General features: G+C 42.1%; 1 protein-coding gene across 1 annotated transcript; it reads right to left on the bottom strand.

Moving 5' to 3' along the window:
• Positions 1-520: 520 nt before the first annotated feature.
• On the bottom strand, positions 521-23,446 carry LOC115201018 (inhibitor of nuclear factor kappa-B kinase subunit alpha). The gene is made up of 22 exons (XM_029764204.1): positions 23,008-23,446; positions 22,711-22,817; positions 20,140-20,234; positions 18,860-18,977; positions 18,550-18,619; positions 18,371-18,459; positions 18,113-18,202; positions 17,854-17,978; positions 17,635-17,742; positions 15,554-15,689; positions 15,106-15,300; positions 14,851-14,953; positions 14,534-14,657; positions 14,156-14,307; positions 13,875-13,936; positions 13,578-13,687; positions 12,090-12,139; positions 11,820-11,925; positions 5,105-5,252; positions 3,671-3,807; positions 3,428-3,527; positions 521-2,164 (listed from the first exon to the last, which is right to left on the bottom strand). Exons 2-22 carry the CDS (start codon positions 22,813-22,815, stop codon positions 2,099-2,101), a joined length of 2,289 nt encoding a protein of 762 aa, XP_029620064.1. The 5' UTR covers positions 22,816-22,817; positions 23,008-23,446; the 3' UTR covers positions 521-2,098.
• Positions 23,447-24,611: the final 1,165 nt, after the last annotated feature.

Genomic DNA, 24,611 nt, shown 5'->3' with positions numbered 1-24,611 from the left:
AATGACGGTGGGAAAAAGTGCAAAAACACCAGCATATCCTTTGGACAGTGATTCATGTAATGAACCAGTGACTGATTCTTAGTGTGAAGGGAAAGAACGGGTTTGTAACTTCCTTCATGTTAATCTCAATGGTGAGAAATCACCAGTATATTAAATTCCTGTAAATAGGCCTAATTGATTGCAGCTGCATATTTAAAATCAGAAGAATTATATAATCTGTTTGCCAAGTATATGTTAGGTTTCCCTGAACACAAGCAATCATGTAACCACAGTAAACCAAAGAGACAGCTTGTGTTTGCGGACAGGTTTCTTCTTTACACACATTCCTCAAGCTTCAGCAAGCATATTAAAATCAACCTTTGGAATCCGGTAAAGCAGAAATATGGGCATAGTAACCACCACTGGCAAAAATAGGGAGTACCACAAACATAGTAAAGTAGGGCTACATTCTCTCAATCCACAGCAGCCAGGGGACAATACAGTTAAGGAGCTTCTTCAGAACCAATGTAAGGAATACAAATTCATGCCAAAGTCATTTTTTATTGTAATAACAAGAAAATGTTTATCTATACAATTACTAGAAAGTAAACATTCATAGACAGGTTAAAACCATCAGATGGAGACAAACCTTAATGAAGGAAACTGACATTTCACTTAACTACTAAAAATAAATGTTGTCCATTGCACTTAACTACATAAATACATCTTTCTGGAGCAAAGCATCCACTTTATCTTTGTTACAGTCAACACTTAAGTTACACCTCAAGGGTTGTAACTACAGTACATTCAATAATTTACCATGCCCCGCCATTTGTTTCCATACGTTGAGCATCCAGTGAAAAGAATGCACACAAAAAAAATGTACAGTGCACCTGACAAACTGAATTGAACTTTGGTGGTATGCATTCCATTTTTCAGGTTTAAACATATCAACAATTCCAACATATGGAGAAACAGACAAGCATCCTCTGTCACAAAGTAACTGTAGGATTTCCATATTTCCCCCCTTCTATGTAAAGTGTGTAGTCATGATAGAATACTTTTCTTAAAATCAAAATATGACTCACATGATCAAAACCCTATCCCCTTGATCAATGCATGACTTTATTTTAAATACAGTTTATACATTTCCTGTCCCATTGGATGATTGAAACGAGAGCTGTGTCACTAGAGCACAGACTCATAAACAGGATTCTAGAGGGCATCCATCTGACTAACCAGATGTCTGACTACTTCCTCGGTATAGAAGGGAACCAGGATACTTGGGAGTGTCAAAGTGCTGTTGCTTGATTGTAATTTTCTTTTACCACCTCCATCTTTTGTGGTTTTCCTTGTGTTGAGTCACGTCAGGAGACATGATAAGGCTCAATACAAATGTGCATGCATATCAAGCTTTCTTATCAGTCCCATTTCCATTGCCCAAACATACTGTAGCTATACTCTATCATTACAAAAAACGTTCACTCACAATCAGATGCTACAGTTCGCCTGATTTAACAGTTTAGATACTTTGATATGATATTAATAGTAAAATGTGGATTTTGATGAATAGTGGTACGTAGATTTGCACAATAATCAGTGAGGAAAAGGTGACATTTGCTTGAAGAGCAAAGGACGACTGACGTCTTGTGTTCAGATAATCAGTTTTTTTGTTCATATAAAAGCCATGCTACATCATCCACCTTTCCCACCAAATAGCTGAAAAAAATGGAGACGTGAGTCATTGAGCACATGTATTTTTTTATCTGCCTTTGGGGGGGGGGGGGGGGCGCTCAGGCTAGTCTTTAAAGTGAATGACCACACATCAAAATGTACAACATAACCGTGACTCCATTTTGTTAACGACATTCAGTCCTTAGTGTTACTTGGTTGGAGAGCAGGCAGGGATTAGCTAGACGGTGCCTTGTTTGTTGTTGACATCAGAGACAGCCGGTGGCACCTTAATTGGGGAGGGCGGGCTCATAGTAATGGCTGGAACAGCATGAATGGAATGGTATTCAACACATGGTTTCCATGCGTTTGATGCCATTCCATACACTCTATTCCAGCCATTATTATGATCCATCCTCCCCTCAGCAGTCTCCTGTGGTTGACGTATTCACACATTTCGTTTTTGCAGTTTTGTAGACAACGTTTCATATTTAGTCCAGCTCCAATCTTGGTCCTACAAAGACAAACCAAGAGATTATGACATAAAGCTACATTGAGGTCAGGTTTTAAGGTTGCTGCTGTCACAAACAAAGGGGTAACTTTGGAATGGCGTTTGGGTTGTGGTTTAGACATTAATCTCCGTTCCCTCCAGCAAGGCAGCCAACCTCTCATTTACATTTGAGTAATTTAGGAGACGCTCTTATCCAGAGCGACTTACAGGAGCAATTAAGGTTAAGTGCCTTGCTCAAGGCAGATTTAGCACTTAGTCGGCTCAGGGATTCGGTTACTGGCCCAACTTAACCGCTAGGCTACCTCCTCAGACTTGTTTTAAATGGATCAGAGTCTAAATGCAAACTCAGTTAGCCTTAAGGTAATGTTCTACACTTAACAAGGTCAGATAAGAGACATCCTGAAGGCCAAATGAGAAGGAACGACTCAGAACCTCACCACGCTCCTGACCTGGGATACCTAATCCCACCCTTATAGGGAGTTGGCCCACATAAGAGAGTGCTGGGTAAATGACGCACACCAGTGGTGCCAACTAAAGAGGAAAGTATGTGTTTCAGGTGTGAATCACATATTATAAAGACTTAAAGGGGGCTGAACTTTCTGATTTGGGCTTTTGTCACAATGTAAATGTGACAATATGTTAATGGTGCACATCTTTTAGTTGTCTCAAATGCTTTAAATATTTGTATATGAATTTCTACAATTTATTTGGTTTGACGGTTTTAAAAGTCAGAAATTTGAAGCTATTGAAATTGTCCCAATATTTTATTCCTTGTGTAATTAACTGATGGTCCCTAACTAGCCCCATAGGGGTATCGAATGTCAAACCAAACTGACCATTACTAAATCGGGTCACGTGCAGCTGCGCTGCGATTGATAATTACTTGGTTGCTGCCAGCTGAGGGCAGGATTGAAATAAACCCAACCCAAGGAAAAAAAAACTTACAGTACCCTTTATTATGTTACATGACATTTTTTTGCTATCATCTCGCAAATCTCCATTTTGTATTATACTAACTTTATGACCAAAATTATCCCATTTACACTTTGTAGTAAATTTTGACACTAGAATAAAATGTTTGACTCTTATCGATGCCACATAGGTCATTTTCAAAACAGAAGCTGCTTTTTAGGGGCAGTCTCTTAACACACTGAAGAAAATGTGGTGAAGTGCAACAGTGAAATGTAAGACACTGCATTGACAGAATACCAGGAAACAGGATTCCATTACAAGTCTAGCTAGCTTTGAGAAAATGGCCTAACTTACCACTACGCTTTTGGACTGCTCGTCAGCAGCTTCTTGCATCAGGCTGGTCAGCTGACTGAGGTACTTCTGGTTCTCCTGAAGCAGTCGTGGGGCAGCATCACTGGAAGGGGCGGGGAGAGAGAGAGACAGAATAAGTCACAATGTATGAAGGACATTCTTTTCGGTCTGCTGCTGAATGTCTGGACATTCCTTTCAATCTGCTACACAACACAAACTCTTCCTGTCTGCTGTATAGACCAGTACCTGTCATTGGGTCCAGGTAGGGAGGTGAGTGGGTGAGGGGAGCTGATGGGCTGGGCAGACTGGGCCCACTGGGACACCTGCAGAGGGTTGGACGACTCTGGGCTGGCTGCTATCGAGTTCCTTGCAGAATTTTGAGCCTGGGAGAAGACAAACGCCATTACTCATATAGAACACATGTTCACATTATGACCTAAGCTAAGTGAATTCTATAGAAAATGTACCCTTTGCTAAATCAAGTCCGCCCCCTTGGTTACTGTTGCAACCTCAGATATTTTCCTGGGAAGCCCAATTCTCCAAACTAGTGGAGAAAAACCCTCACAATGATCTTAAACTGTATTTTTAATATACAATGAAATTAAGCAGACTGCTTCTTGCTAATCAGGAGACCCCCCTGGTATGTTGTGGTGGACTGTCATAACAATTGCTTCACAGGAACATGGTAAAATTACGTTTTTAGTGTGACTAGACACTGGATGGCTCTAAATAAACGGTCAGCATGCAGTCAAAGATACTAATCACTCTCGGAGCTAATTAGTGCTCTCAAATCATATAATGTCCACAATAGGTGTTATATTCATAATATAGCTAGCTTAACTAGCTAAAATACATTTATAGAAAATAAGTTATATTAAAGGTGGCAATATGTAACTTTTTGGTCGACCTGACCAAATTCACATAGAAATGTGAGTTATAAATCTATCATTCTACAAGTCTAAGAAGCGGTAGATCTGTTCTATGTGCGTTATTTCTATGCTTCACGTTCTTAAGTTTTGTTTTTGCGTGTTTTACTTTCAGTTTTGTACACGAGCTTCAACCAGCTGAAACAATATTTTTGGTTATGGAAAATATATTTAGCAGTGGTTTAGATAGTATAGAGAATCATTGTACCATCTTATTTTGTCACATAAATTGAAATTAGGTGAACTATTAAGAGTTTTACCAACGAGGAAATGGCGGAGCGATTTTTGCACAGTGCAACTTTAATGGCTAGCTAGCTAGCATTTTCAATGGAGGCAGTACCAGTGTAGCTAGCTAACCTGCTAGCAAACAATGGAACAAAAGTATAATTTCGGGTTCAAAAAATACCCCAACAGGCTCTGCATTTTAGGAATCACAGTCGCAAGTACCCCTGGTGCACTTTTAAATTATTTTGCCATTTAAACAATTTTTTTAATGAAAAATCAGTTTTTGCCATTGCCATCATTGGCTTCCATGCGTTTAAAACTAGAGCTGGTTTGAGGCTTGTCGGACACGAGCAAGGTTAGCTCGTGTCCGACCAGCGATTGGTTGCCCATAAATCTGGGGCGGGGCTTAGCAAAGGGTCAATTGCACATTACTTAAAATAACCCAATGACATCTTATAGTAAGTTATATGACTTCATGATCTTATGACTAACTTTACTGAAGTTCTATAGATAAAACCTCATCACTCACACAGGCAATCTTCAATAGGTGCCAGAACTCTCTCTGTCTCTTAATCTGCATCTGCATCACGGTGTTGTCGGCATCCTTGATGTTCTCCAGTGTCTTCTCGATGCGCGGGAACAGGTCAATGATCTTCTGCTTGCTCAATAAGATCTTACTGCATGGGGAAACAGAAGGCAAACAGTGTTTTCCACTTAAATTAAGTAGAGTACTTTTCAATTCGTTAGTCAGAAAAGTCTGCCGAGCCCTCTCCCTCTAGAAAGAACGATATGCATCTTCTAGTGATCTTTCGATAGGTCAGGCACCTGTCAGTTAAAGTCAGCGATGACGGCAAAACACTGCTGGTTTGACGGTCTGCTGTCTGTCCCGCCTTTCGGTACCAGGTTGTATGTGCCGTGGTTGCAGTCAAGGGAGAGAGAATGAATTTGAACGTTCCATATAATGTGAGTGAATTTGCACTTCCCATATGTGGTAACGATGAGCGGAAATCCACTTAGCCAATTTTCTTCTGGCATATTATTTTATTTTGCGTGCAGGGTCCGACATTAACGATGGCCTGGGACCAGTAAAAACATGTTGGGACAGTAACTGTTCTGCGCATTTTGGTATTCCAATTCAACATTTACCTACTCTGTCGCAGTCTACCGTTGAAGACACGCGGACAAAGCTCTCCCCTCGCCCTCCATTTGGCAAATCTGACCATAACTCTGTCCTCCTGATTCCTGCCTACAAGCAAAAACTCAAAACAGGAAGTACCAGTGACACGCTCAATACGGAAGTAATCTGATGAAGCAGATGCTAAGCTACAGGACTGTTTCACCAGCAAAGACTGGAATATCTTCAGGGATTCATACTATAACATTGAGGAGTACCAAATCAGTCACCAGCTTCATTAATAAGTACATCGACGACGTCGTTCCCACAGTGACCCTACATACATATCCCAACCAGAAGCCCAAATTTATAGGCAACATCCGCACTGAGCTAAAAGGCTAGAGCTGCCACTTTTAGGACCGGGTCACTAATCTGATGCTTATAAGAAATCCCCCTATGACCTCCGTTGACCCATCAAACAGTCAAAACAGGACCAAGATGGAATCCTACTACGCTGGCTCTGATGCTTGTCGGATGTGGTAGGGCTTAATCTATCACAGATTAAAGGGAAACCCAGCCACAAACTGCCTAGTGACGCCTTATTAGGCTCAGTGCCTTTGGCCAAACTCGTATTTCTAAAAATGAATTCAGAGTCTCTGGCTTCAGGCTCGTGCAATGGTGCCTGGAGAGCATGCCAACATTGGAGAATACCCTCTCCGTGCTTGCAGAGCCACTGGGGAGGGATGCAGGTAAGAAAGGGTTATTTTGCCTAAAAACCTTTAGACCTATCAAAAAGATATGCTCCTTGAAAGAGGTAATATCCCAGGCCTATTGGGACAAAATCAATGGTGGCCTATTGTATTGATAACAAAACAAAAATGAAAACTTAAGATATCAGATTTTTAGTTTATAAATACTTTGCTACAATGACACTTAGCTAGCTACCCACCTCTTTCCTTTGTTAGCATGTGCACATAGTAAGTACAACAAACAGAGGGTAGTGAGGTCTGCACAACGATCACCGGGGGCAAACTACCTGCCCTCCAGGACACCTAAACCTCCCGATGTCACAGGAAGGCCAAAAAGGTCATCAAGGACAACAACCACCCGAGCCACTGCCTGTTCACCCCGCTATCATCCAGAAGGCGAGGTCAGTACAGGTGCTTCAAAGCTGGGACCGAGAGACTGAAAAACAGCTTCTATCTCAAGGCCATCAGACTGTTATTAAACAGCCATCACTAACATTAAGTGGCTGCTGCCAACATACTGACTCAACTCCAGCCACTTTAATAATGGAAAAATTGATGTAATAAATGTATCACTAGCCACTTTAAACAATGCCACTTCATATAATGTTTACATACCCTACATTACGCATACTCATACTGTACTTTATACCATCCACTGCATCTTGCCTATGCCGTTCTACACCATCACTCATTCATATATTTTTTAATGTACATATTCATTCCTTTACACTTGTGTGTATAAGGTAGTTGTTGTGAAATTGTTAGGTTAGATTACTCGTTGGATATTACTGCATTGTTGGAAGTAGAAGGACAAGCATTTCGCTACACTTGCATTAACATCTGCTAACCATGTGTATGTGACAAATAAAATTTGATATCATGCTTTCAGGATACATGCTTTTTCAGATTAGACAATGATTCTTTAGTTGTGGACACTACATCACCCCACTCACTCTCTTGCTCTTGGTCCTCCTCAACTTTATAAGTCACCTTGATTTTGCACCTGTGTGTTTTATCAGTTTCTTTATGAAAATATTTAGCAAACTCCATGACAGCAGCTAAAGCAAAGGGCCATAGCATCACACAACTAGACTGCAAATGCATGCTGGACTGGGCATGCTCTGAGCTGATGACGTGTGCACTACTTGGAGAGCTATAGAAGCGAAATTGGAGAGGGCAAGAAGGCCAACGCTCCAGCTTTTGGGAAACTTGCTCCGCGCTCCAGCCAAATTTGTCACGGTCCTCGCTCCGCTCAAATACTCTGTTACCAGCATGTGTACTCAGAGCATTTGTTGACCAGCTGGAAAGTGTCTTCACTGCCATTTTAAACTTTTCCCTGACTCAGTCTGTAATACCTATATTTCCCAAGCAGACCATCATAATCCCTGTACCCAAGAACACTAAGGTCACCTGTCTAAATGACTATTGCCCCGTAGCACTCATCTGTAGCCATGAAATGCTTTGAAAGGCTGGCCATGCTCACATCAACACATTATCCCAGACACCCTCGACCCACTCCAAGGGGTGCGTGCTTAGTCCCCTCCTGTACTCCCTGCTCACCCAAGACTGTGTGGCCACGCACAACTCCAACACCATCATTAAAGTTTGCTGCCGAGACAGCGGTTGACCTGATCACCAACAACGAGACAGACTATTGGGAGAAGGTCAGTGACCTGACAGTATGGTGCCAGGACAACATCCTCTCCCTCAACAAAACAAAGGAGCTGATAGTGGACTACAGGAAACAGAGGGCCGAGCACGCCCCCATCCACATCGACCGAGCTGTAGTGGAGCGGGTCGAGAGCTTCAAGTTCCTTGGTGTCCACATCATTAAGGAATTACCATGGTCCACACACACACAAACAGTCGTGAAGACATGACAATGCCTCTTCCCTCTCAGGTAGCTGAAAAGGTTGGGCATGGGCCCTCAGATCCTCAAAATGTTCTACAGCAACACCATTGAAAGCATATTGACTGGCTGCATCACCACTTGGTATGGCAACTGCTTGGTATCCGACCACAAGGCACTACAGAGGGTAATGCGTACGGCACAGTACATCACTGGGGCCGAGTTACCTGCCATCCAGGACCACTATACTAGGCGGTGTCAGAGGAAGGCCCGAAAAATTGTCAAAGACTCCAGCCAACCAAGTCATACTGTTCTCTCTGCCATCACATGGCAAGCAGTAATGAAGTCTGGAACCAACAGGACCCTGAACAGTTTCTACCCCAAGCCATGCTAAATAGTTAGTTAAATAGTTAGTCCAGGTAGGTATTTGGTTATCTGCATTGACCCATTTTGCACTAACTCTTGACTCAGATACGCTGCAGCCGTCACCGCTACTATCATGTTGCCTTGTCACTTTATCCCTACCTATATGTACATACTGTATCTACTTGAATTACCTTGCAACTCTGCACATCAACTCGGTACCCTGTGTATGTAGCCAAGTTATCGTTATTCATTGTGTATTTATTCCCTGTGTTTTTTTTGTGTCATTTCCCTCCATTGTTGGGAAGGGCCCGTAAGTAAGCATTTCACTGTTAGTCTACACCGGTTATTCACGAAGCACGTGACAAAAAATTAGATTTGAAGACTACACATGTAAATGTTATGCTATTTGTACACTGAACAAAAATATAAAAATGCAACAATTTAAGATTTTACTGAGTTACAGTTCATATAAGGAAATCAGTCAATTTATATCAATTCATTAGGCCCTAAAGCTATGGATTTCACATGACTGGGAATACAGATCTGCATTGGTTGGTCACAGATACCTTAAAAAAAAAAAAGGTAGGTGCGCAGATCAGAAAACCAGTCAGTATCTGGTGTAACCACCATTTACCTCATGCAGCGCGACATCTACTTCAAAGGCTGTGCGAAGTTGCTGGATATTGCCGTGAACTGGAATACACTTTCATATGCGTAGATCCAGAGCATCTTAAACATGCTCAATGGGTGACATGTCTGGTGTGTGTGCAGGACATGGAAGAACTGTGACATTGTCAGCTTCCAGGAATTGTGTACAGGTCCTTGTGACAGTGGCGTGCATTATCATGCTGAAAGATGAGGGTGATGGCGGCGGATGAGTGACACGACAATGGGCCTCAGGATCTCGTCACGGTATCTCTGTGCATTCAAATTGCCATCGATGAAATGCAATTGTGTTTGTTGTCCGTAGCTTGCCTGCCCATACCATAATCCCACCATTGGGCACTCTGTTCATAACATTGACATCAGCAAACAGCTCGCCCACACGACGCCATACACACTGTCTGCCATCTGCCCGGTAAAGTTGAAACCGGGACTCATCCGTGAAAAGCACAGTTCTCCAGTGTACCAGTGGCCATCGAAGGGGAGAATTTGCCCACTGAAGTCGGTTAAGACGCCGAACTGCAGTCAGGTCAAGACCCTTGTGAGGACGACAAGCACGCAGATGAGCTTCCCTGAGACAGTTTCTGACAGTGTGAACAGACATTTTTCAGTTGTTGAAACCCACAGTTTCATCAACTGTCCGGGTGGCTGGTTTCAGATGATCCCGCAGGGGAAGAAGCCAGATGTGGAGGTCCTGCGGTTGTGAGGCTGGTTGGACGTACTGCCAAATTCTCTAAAACGACATTGGAGGCAGCTTACGCCAGAGAAATGAACATTAAATTATCTGGCAACAGCTCTGATGGACATTCCTGCAGTCTGCATGCCAATTACACCCCCACCCCAAAACTTGAGACATCTGTGGCATTCTGTTGTGTGACAAAACTGCACATTTTAGAGTGTGGCCTTTTATTGTCCCCAGCACAAGGTGCACCTGTAATGATCATGGTGTTTAATCAGCTTCTTGATATGCCACACCTCTCAGGTGGATGGATTACCTTGGCAAAAGAGAAACACTCACTAACAGGGAAGTAAACAAATTTGTGCACAACATTTGAGAGAAATAAGCTTTTTGAGCATTTCTGGGATATTTTAGTTCAGCTCCTGAAACGAGGCACCAACACTGTACATGTTGTATTATATTTGACGACTCACACCAACTTCTTCTGCTCCTCTGTCGTTCGCTACAAACTTTAGTCAGAGTACCATCAATGAAGTCGTTTGTTGTGACGAGGGGCGTCAACGATTGGATCGCCTCCAACCAATCAGAGTATCAAAGCCAATGACGAATTTTCAAACCACTGCTTTATCCACCTGTGTTTTGGCTTAACCCATCGGTTTCTGAACCCATCAGACAGCCCCGAATGTGTTCGCATTCAGTTGAGGGTTGGGGAGGTACTCAAGAGCCAGGCTCATTGTGGAGAAGAAACCAGCATCTACGGGCGGGTCAAAGCGATTGGCTGGAGCGAGAAGTCTGGGTAGCCAGGTAACCCGCGAGTCAACTTCGAGCAGTACGAGTTTCCTTCACACCGCACACGCGAGCTGTCCAGAGCAAAAAGAAGCACCCATCAATCTACTCGCAGAGCTTATTTATGTATTTTAGGGAAAGTGACTAACAACAGTAAACCTTAAATAGTGAATATACTAGCAATATGCAGGCAACTGTTGACTGTCAGCAAAAAGAAAGCAACAAAGACACCTAGCATTTGTCTTGGCTAGCCTACTGGAGCCATGTCTATATCTCTTTTGAAATGTTTCTTATAGAGGCAGCGTCCCATTTTCATATCTTCTATGAAAATGACATACTGTACTTTAGAAACAAATGTATACAATGCAATTCTAAAGAAGAGTAATGGCTGGCATTGCTAAATTGTATTAGCCAGGTTTTTAAAAAACTACATCATAATAACCAAACGTAGCCTATTAATAGCTGAATATAGAGAGAAAGCATGCCAACCTATAGGCCCTGCATGACCCCAAGCTAATTTCCTGCAATTCTATACATTTTGCAGAGAAGAAACTTTGCAGTTCTATAGGATTACCTTACAGTGAATTTATGTTCAAAAACAACATTTTGGGGGGAATACAAGAAGTACTATGGATACTAATATCCTTGTGAGCCTCCCAGGACCATGTTGCCCATGGTTAAGAACATACTGTAGATTAATATTACACCCTCTTAATTTACAAATCCCTTAGCCAAAATTGGTTTAATCTGTTGTTAGCAATATTCATAAAAAAATAAACAAACAATACATATAATATAAAATACATTTCGAGATCTGGCCGTGGACCCCCTGCCGCAGACCCCAGTTTGGGAACCTCATCAGTAAGGCACACTGTTGCGAAACGTTTACAATGAGGTAAAAATATATTGCATAGAACAGACGCATGCCTCTCTAACATGCAGAATATAGAATCAGGTCAGCTTTATTAAGGGCATTTCTATCTGCAGCGTTCAGTTGGTGACGTGACAGTCCACTGAACAGTCCCAGACCCTGCTTACCTGAGGTGTGTGTAGAGGTCTCTCAGGACCTTGTCCTGGTTCTGGACAGTCTGTATAATGGCTTTAACCATCTCTGAGCTGTCGCTGCTCACACCAGGGTCAGGCGCTGAGGGAAGAACAGCACACAGGTGTCAGAACGTGGTAGTGTTTATACAACTACCATCGTACGATTACAGATTGTATTCAATATCCAAAAGTACTACAGTGCCTTATTGAAAATGAAAACAGCTGCAATGCAGTGACTGTATTTATTGGACAAAAGTGGCTTACTTCGGCATTTCATTTTTAGTTGTTTGTAGAGTTCAATCGCCTTGTCCTCCCTGAAATCAAAGAATAAACAATCAATTCTCCTAGAACATTCATTTAAATCTTGTTTGAGGCTTTCAGAATGATACAGCAGTTGACCTTTTCTTGTTAAAATGTGCATTTGAGTACTCTAGATGTATAGGACTGGCAATGCAAATGAAAAACAACATCAGGTCAGCCAAATCAGAAGCCAAACATTTCAATGAGGCTCCATCTACTTCCACAACTTCCTGGCACTTCCTAGACCAGTGGTCGCCAACCGGTCGATCGCGATCTTCAAGGCATTCCTAGTCGATCATCAAATACTTCTGTAGAAAAGCCAACGAACGATAAAGGCTTGCGCTCCTTCTTTAAAATCGTGTTGACCTTTTGCCAGTATATTCACTTGAGTCCTGCGCACCAGGTAAGCAAAGTGTTCCCATGAGACAAACTCCGCCTACCTGGCGGACCAGGCAAATCTGTGAATAAATCGAGTGCATCAACTGCGCTGCCCAATCAGATAGCTCAATTCACCATGGCTACAGAGCGTCCATGACCCAGGCCACAGCCAAGTTTAATAGGCTACTAACTAGCCTACGTAAAATGTAATAACTTTTAAAACCATGACCACAGAGAGACTGTCAATGAATACAGCTAAGAGCTGCTGTTTTTATGAGTGACTTCATGTTTAAGTTTATATTCAGCACGGTCACTGTTTTTATTCAACGCTATCGCAAAATGCGTTTCTCCGTACTTCCGTTCGGGCTGCAGCTGCAATGAATGAGTAGCCAAGTATCGATAGCCCTGCGTTTTATTATTATTAGCAGTTTGTTCTGTCGATTTTAATATTAAGGAATATTTAACTTTCTCTGGTCATAGGAACAACATTAATTTGTGCATGAGGCAGATGCGGTCAGTCTCACCAGAGGAAAGGATGAGGAGAGCTGGGACCGTGAGAGGCGGTTGGGAAAAATCGTTTTGAACAGTCATTTAACTCGGGCATCTTTCTAGAGCTCCGACTTTTCGACCTGAAGATCACTGACGTTGTGATTTGACCTCGTTGACCATCAGATGCAGGTTCCATCAGTCAAGTAAAATAAAAAAGCTAATTATTTCAATTCATGCCCCACAGTGCTAAACCAACTGATCTATTTTGTTATCAAAGCTTGAGTTTTGAAATATAATATGGTCTGATTAACAATATTGGCAGGCCAATCATATAGCCAATATGCTGTGATAAGGTATTAGGCCAACTGCCCAAACCTTATTCCTACAAAACTGTTTGTGTGAGGTTAATGTAAAATAAATAAAAAATAAAATAAATAAATCTGAGCGCTAGATCTCAGCTTACTTTTTGACTGCGAAAGTGATCTCGACTCAGAAAAGGTTGGTGACCACTGTCCTAGACCTTTCATGCATTTAATTCAGTAGAGGCAGACAGCCTGTCATTCCTGCCTAGAGTAGAACACTCACAGCTGCTCCATGATGTCTCCTTGGCGACGAGCGTAGGGACTCCTCTGCAGCTCCACAATCTCTGAGTGTAACGACATGATTTCCTCGTCCAGGTGGCTCACCTCGGCCACCTAGTGGACAAAACATACATTACACATCAGGCTCAGACAGCGGGTGTAGCTAGGGATGATTAGGATTGGTGGGGTAATCTGATCCTAGAGCTGTGGTTAACTTGTACCTCAAGCCATTCACAGACAGCAGCTCAACTAAGATGACCAACCCATGCGATCAATACCAAAAATCCATCCCAGCCAGTACCTGTGCATATGCAGCCGCCTTCTCCTCATTCTCCTGCCAAGCTTTCAGCATTTTCTCAGAGGCTGTGGGAGAAAAAATAAAATAAAATCTCATGAAAATAGCCAACACTATCTTGTCATAATACAAAACCATGGTTGCTTCTAAAATGGCACCATTCCCTACTTTGCACCCTGGTTTAGTTTAAAGCAGTGCTCTATATAAGGAAAAGGGTATCATTTCAGCTGCAGGCCATGTGGGTGACCATTCCTGGCACTACCAATCATCAGCCAGCCAATACTCACAGATCCCATAGTGCATCTGATCGCTGTACTTCTCCAGGTCGTACTGGATACTGCTCTTGAAGAAGTCCAGCTTGGCCTTCAGCTGCTGGGAGAAGGCAAACATGCCGTTCTTGCACCGGGTCAGGTTGGTGTTGTAGCGCAGGAGGCTCAGCCTGGACAAACACACAGAATATAATAACTTGTTAAAAAACTAAAATGTACATCAAGATAACAAGATCACACATGCCATAGATGAAAAAGCAAAGAGCTGATTCTTCCAAAGCAAGTCTGGAAACTTCTTTCAGCCATTCCAGTTTGAGACATTACCAAATTCAAAAGGAAGAATCTCGCTTCCTTTAACTTCACTCTTTTGGTGCCTAGTAAAGCAGGCTTACTCACATGGCAGCCCTCTGGCCCTGGAACAGTCTGCTGTAGTCGTCCTTCAGTCCACAGATGTAGCTCACCGCCTCGCCCCACACCTTCTTCAGCACCACCAGGGGCAGCTGGGACTTAGCCTCCCGCACTGGGAAAAAGGACAACAAGCTCCTACATAAGGCTTGGTACATATGATGGAAGAACATATGACTGAAGACATCTTTCAACCAAACCATGAATAAAAAAACACAACCTCTATTTAATTGCATGAGCTTGTATTTCCATCCGATCGCCTTTAGATCTCTAAATACTTATCAGCAGGCAGAGAAGGCAGTACTCACCAATAGTGTTGACTTTATCAGGCAGCTGTCTAGCACTGAAGGGACCAGAGTACTTGGTGAGACTCTTGTCAAACAAATAGATGATGTAACTGTCCCAGCCTCGCTGCACAACACAAAGACAACCACTTTATATGGTGGTCAATTGCTAAATATGTTAATGCTAAACAGGTGAGTAAGATTCCCAATGTATTGTATCAAAACTATATTCTAACAAAATACAACACTGAAGTAGTAAAGTGGAACCAAAGTCTTTACCACCCCCTCGAGGACACACTGGGCTGCAGGCTTCCTGGGGTCCAGCGACACCCCGGTCTCCTGCAGCAGCTCCTGGTTGACCAACTCGATCTTGGTCTCAGTCTCGATGCGGCGCTGCAGGCTATGGAGGCTCTCATCTGGGGCCAGCTGGAAGGAGTGGACCTGGGCCGTGGTCATGTTCAGGATGTGGACAACCTGCCAATGGGATAAATGATATGGGTAAAGTAAAGGAAGCTGATTGGCTAGCAGATGGAGTCAAGCCAAAATATAAAGCACGAACCGGCAAACTTAACATTTTGCTTAAAAAGTATATTATGTGTACATTAACACACTATGGGAACTATAAGCGTTAATTGAATCTTGTCCATGAGAAAATCAAATAAGAGCCCAGCCTTAAGAGACACTTGAAAGACTATTGTTAGCTCAAGAGATACGTTACAGAACTAACCTTCATGCATAATATCTGTTCCAGCACTTCAAAGCACAGGGGTTTCTTGCTGTCAGCGTTGGTCTTGCCTCCTCTCTGGACAGGGTCCCATTTCAGCATCAGCTGCAGCAGCATCTCCATGGGCTCCAGGAGTGTCCTGAATGAGTGTAATGCAAATTAACACCCCCCCGGTGGAGGGGAAACAAATTCAATCAATACAGGTCATGGTCGTTTCCCTCAAGTTACTGTCTTGGTTTTCGATTTATGCTGCTCGATGAGGTGAAACTTTCAGAATGTGGTCATAAATTGAGCTGACACGATTCCCTGTTCTACTTTTGACAGACAACCATATTTGTTCTCCACAATAATGTTCTGTTACTTGGCACCCTAATGAACAGGACCCTGGTTTCCCAGGTCGAAAATTAGTCTGTGGCTAAAAGATAAGGATGAAAACCAGCATACACATCCCTCGAGGTTCAGAGCTGGGCACCCCTGCTATACATAGACAGAATAAGACAGGTGGTTACAGTGCCTTCAGAAAGTACTCATACCCGTTGACTTATTCCACACTTGTGTAACAACCTGAATTTATTTGTATTTATTTTTTAATTACACATCTACACACAATACCCCATAAGGACAAAGTGAAAACATGTTTTTAGAAATTGTTGCAAGTTTATTGAAGATTAAATACAGAAATCTAATTTACATAAGTATTCACACCCAAGTCAATACTTTGTAGAACCGATTACAGCTTTGAGTCATCTTGGGTATATCTGTATCAGCTTTGCATATCTGGATTTGGGGATTTTCTCCCATTCTTCCTTGCAAATTTTCTCAAGCCCTGTTAAGTTAGATGGGGAGCTTCCACAGATTTTCAATGGGACTTAAGTCTGGGCTTTGGCTGGGCAGCTCAAGGGCTTTCACATTCTTGTTCTGAAGCCATTCAAGTGTTGCTTTGGCTGTTTGCTTGGGGTCATTGTCCTGTTGGAATGGGAACCTTTGCCCCGGTTGAAGGTCGTTTGCACTCAAACAGGTTCTCATCAAGGATATGCCTGCATTTGGCTCCAATCATTGTTCCCTTTATCGTTACCAGTCTCCCAGTCCCTGCCGCTGAAAACCATCCCCATAGCATGATGCTGCCACCACGTTTCACTGTAAGGACGGTGTTAGATGGGTGATGAGCTGTGCCTGGTTTTCGCCAGACATATAGTTTTGAATTCAGGCCAATGAGGTTCTCGTCAGACCACAGAATCTTTTGCATTATGTTCTCAGCGTTTTTCATATGCCTTTTTGCAAACTCCAGGCGTGCGGTCATGTGACTTTTTCTCAGGAGTAGCTTCTAGATGGCCACTCTCCCATAAGGCCCAGATTGTGCTGTAGAAATGGTTGTCCTTCTGGCTGGTTCTCCCATCTCAGCCAAGGAACTCTGTATTTCTGTCAGAGTGGTCATTGTCTTCTTGGTCACTTCACTGACCAAGGTCCTTCTTGCACGGTTCCTCAGTTTGGTTGGACAGCCAGCTCTAGGCAGCATCTGGGTAGTTCAATATTTTTTCAATATCCAAATGATGGAGACCACTGTGCTCTTGGAAACTTTCAACACTAGAAATTGTTTTATACCCTTCCCCAGATATATGCCTCCTCACAATTCTCTCTCGGAGATCTACGGACAGTTCCTTGGACTTCATGGTATAGTTTCTGCTCTGACATGCACTGTCAACTATGGGACCTCATAGAGACAGGTGTGTTTCTTTCTTAAACATGTCCAAACAATTGAATTGGCCAAAGGTGGACTCCAATCAAGTTGTAGTGACATCTCAAGGATGATCAAAGGAAATTGGGTGGACCTGAGCTCAATTTGGAGTGTCATAGAAAATGCTTATGAAAATGTGATTTCTGCATTTCATATACAATACATTTCCAAAAACATGTTTTCACTGTCACTATGGGGTATTCTGTGTAGATGGGCGGAAAAAAAAAATATTTCATCCATTTTGAATTCAGGCTGTAACAACAACATGTAGAATAAGTCAAGGGGTATGAATACTTCCTGAAGGCACTGTAATAATGACACTAGAATAGAATATGTGACGGTGTCTGACCTGCTCAGATTGTTGGGGTATGGTAGATGTGTGGAGAATCTGACTTCCCCATTCAATTCCTCCACAGCCATGATGTCTTTGGGACCTTTGTTCCGCACTTTGCTGGCCCTGAGGAATAACATTGAAATGGCATTCAGGATGGTTAACTAGCGCCCCTTGGAGGATCACTCAGAATTGAAACTAACACTTGAAAACTGTTAAATGTGCAGGGACAACTACCACTGGACAGGCTGAAGATTGTGCAGAAAAGGCCGGAACCCACAACTGCATTCAAATATCATTGTGCCAAAACTCCAGTAGTCCACTGTGACAGTGTAAGGCTTATTCTCAAATAATTCAGGGGCCTGGGGGGAAAAGATATGCAAGTATCAATTAGTAAGTCTGGTTTTAATCAATCGTGACTAACAGACAGAGACAATGTCGCAACGTTAAGTCAACAGGAATCTAGGAGTGCTTGCAGGAGGGATAATATGCTCACCAGGTATTGCAGTGTTCCCACAAATGAGGTGCACAGACTCCCCTGGTCCAAGTCTTTGGCATAGCCCAAGTCTATAATTTTGTGAACCAACTGAACAAGGAAAACATTTTTGGCATATTAACATTGCAAGATGAACAGTAGTCTACAAAAATAAATAACAGACAAAGTCACACCACAGAACATCAACAACAGAAAAATGTAAACAGTTATAAAAAGAGCATGATGACACTGTGTGCTGTACCATAAATATTGGGTTACCTTTCCATTGACATCCTGCAGCACTATGTTTTCTGGTTTAAGGTCTCTGTGTATGATCTTGTTTTCATGCAAATACTGGATGCCTGAACCTGTATATAAAGACCATTCAGAAATCAGTTCTATGCAGACCCACAATTGATACAACTATACACAATACAACAGTGGGGTACAGTACATACCAACATCATTGAGCAGGGAAAGTACTTCACTTTCTTTCAGTCCACAGCAATTTTCAGGCTTGCTCAGCATCTGTCAAATTCAACCACAAACACATTGTTGGACAAATGCCTGCTCATGACAGACCAATTATTTTGTCACTGTAAACTTATGTGAGGCATTTGACCCCTTACTGATCCAGGGGCACTGCCACATGGCTGACGACACTCGGGAGTCTGCATATGTCAAGGGGGTTTATAGCAAATAAAATAAAAAAAGTGTGTGGACTATAAGGGAAATGGACAATAAAGTATTCATCTTCAGCTGCCCCACCTTTCTGAGGTCTCCCTTGGAACAGTACTCCATGGCCAGCAGTGGAAGGTCGTTTAAGGCAATGTGCTTCATCTCCTCTGGCACGTCTCTGGCTGTCACTACATTGAGATTATTCAACCTGAATAGGCAAGAAAAACATTGTACTTGATAAATACAGTGCATATGGAAAGTATTCAGACCACTTAACTTTTTCCACATTGTTACATTACAGCCTTACTGTAAAATGGATACAAAAATTAAAAGTGCCTCATCTACACACAATAACCCATAACAACAAAGCAAAAACAGAAGACATTTTTGCAAATGTATTGAAAATGTATTTACTTATTTACATAAGTATTCAGACCCTTTGCTATGAGACTCGAAATGGAGCTCAGGTGCATCCTGCTTCCATTGATCATCCTTGAGATGTTTCTACAACTTGGGAGTCCACCTGTGGTAAATTCAATTGATTGGAAATGATTTGGGAAGGCACACACCTGTCTATATAAGGTCCCACAGTTGACAGTGCATGTCAGAGCAAAAACCATGCCATGGGGATGTTTTTCAGCGACAGGGACTGGGAGACTAGTCAGGATTGATGGAAAGATGAACGGAGCAAATTACAGAGAGATCATTGATGAAAACCTGCTCCAGTGTGCTCAGGACCTCAGACTGTGAAGAAGGTTCACCTTCCAACAGGATAACGACACTAAGCACACAGCCAGGACAATGCAGGAGTGGCTTCGGGACAAGTCTCTGAATGTCTTTGAGTGGCCCAGCCAGAGCCCGGACTTGAACCCAATCGAACATTATTGGAGAGACCTGAAATTAGCTGTGCAGCGACGCTCCCCATCCAACCTGACAGAGCATCTGCAGAGAATAATGGGAGAAACTCCCCAAATACAGGTGTGTCAAGCTTGTAGCATCATACTCAAGAAGACTCGAGGCTGTAATCGCTGCCAAAGGTGTTTCAACAAAGTACTGAGTAAAGGGTCTGAATACTTATGTACACGTGAATTCAGTTAATATATTTGCAAACATTTCTAAAACCCTGTTTTTACTTTGTCATTATGGGGTATTGCGTGTAGATTGATGAGGGGAAAAAACAATTTAAACAATTTTAGAATAAGGCTGTAACGTAACAAAATGTGGAAAAAGTCAAGGGGTCTGAATACTTTCCGAATGCACTATACAAGAAGCAAATGCCGATATTTCAATCATTGAAAAAGTAGAAGTCACCCAGTTCAAACGTGTGTGGCATTCAATGATGTACATAGGATAATACGATATAGACAAACTTTTTCATGATCTGGATCTCTCTGCTCCATCTGTCTTTGTTTCTTGCTGTCAGCTCCAGGCGACACATTTTCACCGCAATTTTTTCTGATGTGTCCTATGGTGGAAAAATTGCAAGATTATGCTATAATACTTTTATTGCATCAAATGGGTGTTTTATGCAACAGAATAGAGTACTTTGTTAACTATTGTGTGTGTGTTATACTGAGGATGGGCCTCTGGGAGATAACACTGGGAGGAGATTTACAACGTCTTTTAGGTGATAAAACCCAAAGAGCATGAGTTAATGTTTCTGTTCTATATGGTACCAGAGAGAGATGGTTCCAGTTTGGAGTCGGAGGGACAGACACGGGTCTTTATACAATAAAAACTGTTGACACAGCAGATACTGTCTATGTATTATAGGTATCTTTCATACAAATCTTAACCTTGTGACCCATTCTATATATTTGTTGTTCGTCATGTAGGTTGAAAGGGGTGTATCTTGGCTATAAAAGACCTTTGTACTTTTGTCTCGGGGCTCTCAAAGAATCGTTTGATCGTGAATCGTCAACCAGCCATCATTATCGTAGAGCACTCAATCGATTCACTTTATGTGTGTGTTGTATTGACCTGCTTCCTTATTAATAAGTGATTCAAGATTTAGTTTAAGTATAACTCTAACTTGTGTGATAAGTTTGTCTCTCCTCATTTGATAGTAAAGAAATTAACCACCACAGTCCTTAGAAACAAGGGGGAAAAAACAGTCAAGTCTCATCTATTATCTCATCTTGTCAACTCAACAGATGTGCACTTATGAATTCACAGGGAGAAGAATACAAAACAGTAATGTATTTTTAAGCCATAGGGTGTTTTTCTCAAGTGGTGGCCATTTGACCTTTGCCAAAAGATACTGACCCTACCGTTACAGGCTGACTACACCGTCTGAATCGCACGCAAGCGTTGCAAAATAAATTTTGAAATCTATATTATTAAATCATTGCACCCACACTGCTCATGAGTGTCTGCGTTGCCAAGGGCTAAAATAGAAATCAGTTCTATTTGTGACACAGATCGCGCAGAAAGTCCTGCCTCTCCCATCTCCTCATTGGTTTATAGAAGCAGGTATCCACGTGCCATCTCCTTATTGGTTATACCCACGTGGGTGACTGAAAGACGAACGAGGTCGGTGGCGGTAATGCACCTAATTTATGAAAGTTGCCAATTGCAATATAAAGTCCAGAGAAGAAAAAGCCTGGAAGGAGGAGAGATGACTACAAACGATTTGGTTGACCGTTTTATGTGTGGATTAATTGTCGGATCCACCTCGTGCATTTCAAGTAAAATAACAACTGAATGTTTAGACGTTATCCCAGGACAAATTAGCTAGCAACAGCAAGCTAGCTAAATAGGACAAATTAGCTAGCAAGTACAAGTTAGCTAAATTGCCATAAATGTTTAATGCTTTTCCACCTGGCCCCAAATTAGTGTAATTGGTTCAGAGTTTGCTTTGATATTTTAACCGGTGTGTCGTAATCGCGTTTGGTGTGGGGGGACAAATTACACTTATGCAGGATGGTGCACGCGCGCAGCCAGTTTGGGTTCAGTAATATACTTGTTTACAATGAGCTTCTCCGTGGAGCAGGTGTGAGATATAGACCAGAAAACGTACATCAATGCAGCGATGGGATGTGCCACTACTCCAAATTGTACCTTTATTCACACTGCTCTATCGAGAAGACTTAAACACTGCTAGATTTCCCGGAAAACTGCCATTTTTCATCGTCATGCTAGCTAGTAGAGCCAGGACGATACCATTTCGCAATATTTTTTTCAAAGGCAACATTTTTAACAGGAAGCAGACCAAACTATTGGTCCTTTAAAAACCTGCTTTAAAATATTGTGTGCTTTAGCTTGGAAAATAAATACATTTGACTCTGGATGACAACATAATGGTGTTTGTTTCCAACATTAAGCCTGTTTTACTAAAGAAGTTAAATTCGCTTCTTGTTGTGTTTCCGTACCACGATACTAAGGTGTATCGCGATACAGTATCGTCCCGCCCTACTAGCTAGTACTGCGGTGGCCCATTTTAGAATGGCAGTGTTAGCCAATCAGCTCATTTGTTGTTCAACATGTGCCATTCCATAATGCCCGCTGTGTCTACTGCTAGCGAGCACGAGGACAAAAAGGGCAGATTTTCAGGAAAACTAGCATTATTCCAACATTCTCGATGAAGCATTGTGAATAAAGGTACAGTTTGTAAAACAGCAGTATATTCCATCCCTGCATTGAGGTACATTTTCCGACCCATTAACACACCAGCTTCACGGTAATCATGATTGCATTCACATCCCTGTGCAGCTCAGTGTAACAGTAGGGTCGGTATCTTCTGGCAAATTTGAGCTGTGATGTCAGGCTTACTATTCACATCTAGGAAGTGGTTAACTTCCTTTCACCTATATGTAAACATACTTCCAACTCTTGTCTGATTTGGCAGGATATTCAGCTACCATGATTCAAGTCTGGACTCTGGAACAGCTTAGAGTACTAGGGGTTACTTATGAAAATATGGCCGTTAGTTAAATACTTACATGATGTTGATACAGGTAGACATGGGCAAAACCGCCCATGCCCAATCTCTCTTTCAATTCCCAGTTCCCGCAGTTTTGGTTTTGTCTGAAAGGAGGCTTATCCATTGCTGTAACGTCAATAACAAGGAATATTAATGTTACATTTGGCTATGCAATTTGTCAACATTTCTAACTAGCCACATATGCGGTAAATGAAGCATTTACTAGCTAACTGTTAGCTTGATAGCTACTGTTTACAGCTAGTGCTAGCTTGCTAACGTTCGCTATTTAGCTAAACAACTTTCAAGTTTGCCATACCTTCGTTAGTGTTGCTAGTCAGCTAGCGTTGCTAACTAACGTTAGTTATTAATTTAGCTCCCCTGCCTGATGTCCGTACACAAAATTGATCAATGGGCAATATAAAGATAAACGTTTAAACTTCACAATCGCCCATGTTTCCCTTGCAGGGTTGTACCCGTGACTGATCAACGAAGACGAAAGTAAACATAGCTCGCTAACGTTAGATAGCAGTTAGCTCGTTGGACAGCCAGCTAACGCTATTTGCTTGAAAAGAAAAACTAATATAGCTTGTTATTACAGAAATCTTGGTGTAATAATAGCTAATTGTTACGATATTTCATAAGACAGTCAGCGGCCGTTTTTTCAGAAAAAAAAGAAAGATCTTCTTGTGTTCGACTAATGCACCATGACAGGAATGTGTACTTTCCTAGATGTGACGTCGCCAAAAAAACCCGGCTGCTTTTCTGAGGAAAAAAAAAAATGATACTGGTGTGTGTCCGAAAGATATGTCATGCCCATAAGGGGCACCAAGGCACGTGCCCGCTAAGATTTTAGCAATTATTTTTGAATAAAAAAATAAATATATTTTTTTATTTTATGTTAAATTAAGTATTAAGCCAACGTTTTATCATAATTATCTATAAAAAAAGATCTGTCAGTTGTATTTTGTGGGCACCGTAAATGTATTTTATATTTTATATTCTTCAAAGTAGCCACGCTTTGCCTTGATGACAGCTTTGCATATTCTTGGCATTCTCTCAACCAGCTTCATGAGGAATGCTTTTCCAACAGTCTTGAAGGAGTCCCCACATATGCTGAGCGCTTGTTGGCTGCTTTTCCTTCACTCTGCGGACCAACTCATCCCAAACCATCTCAATTGGGTTGAGGTCGGGTGATTGTGCAGGCTAGGTCATCTGATGCAGCACTCCATCACTCTCCTTCTTGGTCAAATAGCCCTTACACAGCCTGGATGTGTGTTGGGTCATTGTCCTCTTGAAAAACAAATGATTGTTCCACTAAGCACAAACCAGATGGGATGGCGTATCTCTGCAGAATGCTATGGTAGCCATGCTGGTTAAGTGTGCCTTGAATTCTAAATAAATCACTGACAGGGTTACCAGCAAAGCACCCCCACACCATCACACCTCCTCCTCCATGTTTCACGGTGGGAACCACACATGCGGAGATCATCCGTTCACCTACTCTGCGTCTCACAAAGACATGGCGGTTGGATCCAAAAATCTCACATTTGGACTCATCAGACCAAAGGACAGATTTCAACCGGTCTAATGTCCATTGCTCAGGTTTCTTGGCCCAAGGAAGTCTCTTTTTCTTATTGGTGTCCTTTAGTAGTGGTTTCTTTGCAACAATTGGGCCATGAAGGCCTGATTCACGCAGTCTCCTCTGAACAGTTGATGTTGAGATGTGTATGTTACTTCAACTCTGTGAAGCATTTATTTGGGCTGCAATTTCTGAGGCTGGTAACTTTAATGAACATATCCTCTGCAGCACAGGTAACTCTGGGTCTTCAATTCCTGTGGTGGTCAGTTTCAATATAGTGATTGATGGTTTTTGCGATTACACTTGAAGAAACTTTCAAAGTTCTTGAAATGTTCCGTATT

The sequence above is a fragment of the Salmo trutta genome, chromosome 10 (genome assembly GCF_901001165.1).
Source record: "Salmo trutta chromosome 10, fSalTru1.1, whole genome shotgun sequence".
NCBI classification, from domain to species: Eukaryota; Metazoa; Chordata; class Actinopteri; order Salmoniformes; family Salmonidae; genus Salmo; species Salmo trutta.
Note: the sequence above shows the minus strand (reverse complement) of the source record. Positions and strands in the feature narration are given on the sequence as shown.